A 6,113-nucleotide genomic window follows, 5' to 3' on the forward strand; every position below is an offset into this window, starting at 1 on the left:
TCTCTGGAAAGCCTCGATAAAAGACGCCGACGTCTCCTCTGATGATGAGCGCTAGTGTCGTGGTAGCAACATGCTATGTGTTTACATCCATCGCTGCCATGTTTGTAATGACTTATCATGAGAACAAACGTATTCACGTGACTTTAAKAACATTTMTTACTTAATGRAAACACTGCAGTTGTGAAACTGTTTTTCGACATTAAGAGGATAACGATAATTTGGTTTGGGTCATTTATTTCAGTGTATCAATATTTTCCTACACTTCTACTTACAAGCAGTATTTACCCTCAGTGTTTAAAAGCTGAGGGTAATTATTCCTCTTATTTTGGGAGCTCACTACATTTACCTGTTCTTTCATACATTAAGGTAAGTGTATGACTTCATATCTGCTGGTACTCCCTCCTGTCCTCGTACATAAATAGATGTAATCCAACTAACTGATTAGACATTAAGGCTACAGAAGAGGCTGGACAATCAATGTTTTGATGGGAACGACCTAGACGGGAGCAAATGCTGTTCTTTTCCTGGGGAGAAAGATTTTGGAATAAACCAGGATTTTAGGATCAACTAAAACTTTTTAGGCTGTATTTCTGGATTCATCCTCATCAGTGTGCATTGCATGTGATTCGTTTCCCATCCAAGTCATCTCCACTTTGGCATGCTTCTCCTCCTGCATACTTTGTCCTAGAGCTGCCATTGTAATTTATATCTGTAAAGCTCCTGTGCCAAATGATGGCTATGCCTTTTGGTGCCTGTACAACTTATAGTTTTTGAAATATTAGCGTTTAATAATTTATAATGGGAGTCAATGGAGCCTTGTATTGGTCCAATACTGCCCCCTGCTGTATCTACTCAGAACTGCACCACAGTTTAATAATATTTAATCTCAATAGTTCAGTTTTTACAATACTAATATGATTGTGTTTTGATGTTTTACTAAAATATTGTCCTAATATTGCTTTAGTGTTGTAATATTTTTCAAATTAGTGACAACCATTACATTGGCAATGTAGCCACTTTCTGCACACACACAAACCAACCCCTGGCCTCGTCCACTACCACAGCTCCGATGGTCTCATGGTTAGTGCCATGGGCTTTCATGTGGGAGATTACAGTTTGAAATCCAGCAGCAGCAACTTTAACAGAAAATCTCTTCAAACTTCATATTGTCACACAATTACCTTAATTACAAACACCTGCTGACGTGACAGGCACAAGCTGGTATAGAAAACACATTTGAACTTGGTCAAAGTTCATTCTGCAAGTCCAATGCTGCAGGTAAAGCCATGCTGCAATGACATGCTACATGGCAATGCACAGTTGTTTTTACATCATAAAAACCCACGTCTAGTTAGATTTGTTGTGTTTTTAATGATGAGAGATGTGCATACTTTGTTCCTCAGGTCTGTTCTACTTCCTGGGCTCTATTGTGAACTTCAGTCAGGATCCAGAAGTTCACTTCAAATACATCCAGGCTGCCTGCAAGACAGGCCAGATCAAAGAAGTGGAGAGGATCTGTAGAGAGAGCAACTGCTACGACCCTGAGCGAGTCAAGAACTTCCTCAAAGTAAAACCATGCRCATGTTTTCTTTTTCTCTCCTGGCACTCAAAACACAAAATAATTTTCTTTAATTGGTGTGCTGCTTGTTATTTATTTTTTATTTTTTCAATCTGTTCAATTCTGCTTCCTGTTTTTCTGCACACTTCCTGCAGCAGTAGTTCAGATCTGATAACATTTGGTTCTGTGGAAAGTTGAAGAAGATTTTCTCTGCTGTTGGATTGATAAGTTAGTGCTGGGTCAAACATTAGCATGAATAAAGTGGGTTGATGCTGCCTTAAAAACAGAAGAAATGTTCACTTCATGCAAGCACTGTTTCACCATTGTCACGTTTATATTACAGAGATATTCTGAAAGAATTATTTTGAAATTCTGGAAGATTTACAAACATCTGATGCTGCAAATCATTATTAAATCCTAAGTAAATAACTGATGTAAAATTAAACTGTTCATAAGCTTTCCACAGAATCACATGTTTTGGATTAGGTTAAGCACTTTGTACATTACATTTTATCTGTCGTAATAATAGATCAGTAGTTTTGTTTCTACTAATACAAATGTTCAAGCAGCGATCCTGATGGCAGTAAAATATTTGTGCTTTTCCTTTTTGGGATGACAGGACTTGTATCAGGTAAATTTGTCCTTCCACACAGAACAGGATCACATTTCCCCCCCTTTCCTTGTGTCCTTTATTGAACAACACAGGATTGTAACTGTGATTTGTATGTTTATACACCACAGCCAGTTCTACATGAGTTTTGTATAGTGTTAGACATTCATTTAATGTTTGTGTAGTTGCAGGTGTCTAACGTAGTTATCAAGCTGTCCTTGTGTAGTCTGTGCCTGTGTGTGATAACAGGTTGTAGTGGGTGCAGCGTGTTCCTTAGTATTAGTGACTCGGTGCTCAGTTTGTTGGTCCTGTGGGTGACAGCAGTGTGTCACAGCACCATTACAACCAGTGTGGTGGTCACTGCTGCCCCATAATGGTCTAGGTCCTCTGTTCAGAGGATCTACTTACTTTTTATTTTTGATTTTTCTACCTGCATTACTGAGGTACAGCAGGATTTAATRTTATAGTTTACTGTCTGTATTTTATATTTTGATTAAAAAGTAAATAGTTTTATAGTAGTTAAAGGTCTATTTGTTAGATCAGGTTATAAATAGTAGATTTCTTCACAGCTTCTTCCTGCTTATGATGTCTGACACTTCCTCCACCTCCTCTGTTTGTGACCAACAGGAAGCCAAACTCACCGACCAGCTGCCCCTCATCATTGTTTGTGATCGCTTTGATTTCGTCCATGACCTGGTGCTTTACCTGTACCGTAACAACCTGCAGAAGTATATAGAGATTTATGTTCAGAAGGTAAAAATGAATGCAGACATTTGCAGTAGTACAGCAACTACATACTTTCTGTCCAGATGAGAACATAAGTTTTTATTTTAGGTGAACCCTAGCCGTCTGCCTGTGGTAGTGGGTGGTCTCCTGGATGTGGACTGCTCTGAAGATGTCATCAAGAGTCTGATCTTAGTGGTCAGAGGGCAGTTCTCTACTGATGAACTTGTTGCTGAGGTGGAAAAGAGGAACAGGTGCTGTACTCCCTTTAATTTTGCCACAATACTGCCACGAAAAATACATTTTTACTGATATGATCTAATAAAGAACAGTGGGCAACTGTAATTGAATGGTTGATGTTTACTAGTTAGATTGAATATCTGATACTTGTCATTTCTCTGCAATTGTCAATTTCTGCAGGGGATTCTGATGTTATTAGTCCATTAAATGGACGTTATTAGGCGTTATCAGTCCCATACAATGGCTTCAGAGGGTCCCTACTGTGCCTTCTAGGCTTCAGACTGTCCCAACAGTGCCCCCTAGTGGGTTAATATATCAATGACAATGAATGTGTAAATTACCAAAAGATATTTTAAAAGAGTTATAATAAATTTTTTGTGTCAGTCTCGAACCCTGGTCTCATGCTCTTTGGTCTGATACTCTACCCATTGCCCTATTGGCAAGCCACAATGTACAAACACTGGAGGGTGGGGTCTTTAGCGCTAACCATGTCATTTGCTCTAAAGTTAACTTTGGTGGCTTTAAGCCTCATATTAACCAGTTTTTATGCCTCATATTAACCAGATAGTGGTTTTATGTCTCATATTAACCAGATAGTGGTTTTATGTCTCATATTAACCAGATAGTGGTTTTATGTCTCATATTAACCAGATAGTGGTTTTATGCCTCATATTAACCAGATAGTGGTTTTATGCCTCATATTAACCAGATAGTGGTTTTATGTCTCATATTAACCAGATAGTGGTTTTATGTCTCATATTAACCAGATAGTGGTTTTGTCTCATACTAACCAGCTGACAATCAGAAACCATTCTATCGGACGGGGAACCTGCTAACCAGCACAGGTGGGACATTCTGGAGCCATTCTATGGGACTGATAATGCCTAATAATGTCCATTTCATGGATGATAACATCTGAAGCGGGTGATTTCTGTCATTTAAGAAGCATTTAGTTTTTATTCTGAGTAGAGGTAGGCATATTAAGGGACTACAGTGACCATCTGCCTGAGCTGTATTTAAAAGTGTGTGTCCTGACTTTCATTAATGTCTCAGGCTGAAGCTGTTGCTGCCCTGGCTGGAGTCTCGTATCCATGAAGGTTGTGAAGAACCTGCTACCCACAATGCCCTGGCAAAGATCTACATCGACAGCAATAACAACCCCGAACGCTTCTTGCGTGAAAATCCGTTCTATGACAGCCGTGTGGTGGGAAAGTACTGTGAGAAGAGAGACCCCCATCTGGCCTGTGTGGCTTATGAGCGAGGACAGTGTGACCAGGAGCTGATTAATGTGAGCAAACTGTTTCTGCTTCCTCCTCCAGTTCTGATCCAAGGAAACGTCTGGCTATGGAATCAGCTTTTTTATTTCTAATATCAAGTATTATGTGTCTTTATCCCATCAGGTTTGCAATGAGAACTCTCTCTTCAAGAGCTTGTCCCGTTACTTAGTGAGACGTAAAGACCCTGAGCTGTGGGCCAGTGTGCTGCTGGAGAGCAATCCCTTCAGGCGCCCGCTCATTGATCAGGTATGATTCAAACGTAGAGCTGCATCCTTATCAGTACTTTGACTGTGTGCTTCTCTAGAGCTGTTTTCCTTCGTTTGGTTTCAGGTGGTGCAAACAGCGCTGTCAGAAACTCAGGATCCAGAGGAGGTATCCGTCACCGTCAAAGCTTTCATGACTGCCGACTTACCCAATGAGCTGATTGAGCTGCTGGAGAAGATTGTGTTGGACAACTCTGTCTTCAGTGAACACAGGTAGAAACATGATGGACTTTAACTCGTAGGCATTACATGAAGGGTGTGCTCACTGGCTGTCTTCATTCTACGTAGAAATCTGCAGAACCTGCTGATTCTGACAGCAATCAAAGCTGACCACACCCGTGTGATGGAGTACATCAGCAGGCTGGACAATTATGATGCTCCTGATATCGCAAACATCGCCATCAGCAGTGAGCTGTATGAGGAGGCCTTCGCCATCTTCAAGAAGTTTGATGTCAACACCTCAGCTGTGCAGGTCTGTCTTTACTCTTCACTCTTATATTAATGCTGTATCGACTGAAGAAAAGTTGATTTTTATTTTCATTTTCCCAGGTGCTCATTGAGCATATTGGTAACCTGGACCGGGCCTATGAGTTTGCAGAACGCTGCAATGAACCGGCCGTGTGGAGCCAGCTGGCCAAGGCTCAGCTGCAGAAAGAGCTGGTTAAAGAAGCTATCGACTCCTACATCAAAGCTGATGACCCCTCTGCATACATGGAGGTGGTGCAGGCAGCTGATAAGAGTGGTGAGCCTGGACCATAACCTGTTTTTATACATTTAGTCATGGAGTCCATGTGTGCCAATTAAGAAACAGTTTTTTTTAACCATCTGCAGTCTCAGTAAAAGCAAATAATCCTTATAATACGTAAAATTAAATCCATAAAATCATCCATAAAGTTGGGGGGTAGTACTATACTCAGATAAATATTTTTACTTATGTATTTTAACTGAAAWATCGGCTTCATTCACAAAATACCTGAGTCCAGAAATGAGACCAAGATGTAAAAATCGGTTGAAACGAGCTCACCTCTGACACTCCTCTGTGCTTCAGAGTGAGATAATAACAGATCCAGGCAGGAGACATAATGTGTAAAAAAGGATAAAAATCAGTCCTGCAGCTCAGTAATGATAAACTACTGACATTAGTGTGTGACCGAGCCGCTCCTCGAACAACAACAAACACATGTTCGTCTGTAATGGCTGCCGTCTACCAGTGTTCTGAAAAAGTTTGTATCCCTGAAAAAAGTTTCCCCACCAGAGGGGGCGCTCACGAGTAGGAAGTAATCTGCTTTTCCCCCACAAGATGGTCCAAATCTCATGTGAAGTCTCTGACTTTTGTGTTGGCGCCTCCTGGTGGACTGTTTTATGAAATATCAGACTAATAATATTTCATTCATTATCTACATTTATTAAAACAGGTTCGTAAAGGGTCGGCACTCTGAGTG

At 40.5% G+C, this 6,113-nt stretch overlaps 1 protein-coding gene across 1 annotated transcript in view; it reads left to right on the forward strand.

The window, feature by feature from the left end:
- The window catches only part of LOC106525909 (clathrin heavy chain 1), a gene marked incomplete at its 5' end in the record, with an annotated part of 22,807 nt that overhangs the window by 7,979 nt on the left and 8,715 nt on the right, over positions 1–6,113 (forward strand). Inside the window, 8 exon segments of the mRNA XM_014020293.1 lie at positions 1,404–1,567; positions 2,796–2,921; positions 3,003–3,145; positions 4,185–4,419; positions 4,532–4,654; positions 4,739–4,884; positions 4,960–5,143; positions 5,221–5,413. Of these exon segments, the coding sequence (XP_013875747.1) occupies positions 1,404–1,567; positions 2,796–2,921; positions 3,003–3,145; positions 4,185–4,419; positions 4,532–4,654; positions 4,739–4,884; positions 4,960–5,143; positions 5,221–5,413 (1,314 nt within the window).

Source organism: Austrofundulus limnaeus, unplaced genomic scaffold (genome assembly GCF_001266775.1).
Source record: "Austrofundulus limnaeus strain Quisiro unplaced genomic scaffold, Austrofundulus_limnaeus-1.0 Scaffold247, whole genome shotgun sequence".
Lineage (NCBI taxonomy): Eukaryota > Metazoa > Chordata > Actinopteri > Cyprinodontiformes > Rivulidae > Austrofundulus > Austrofundulus limnaeus.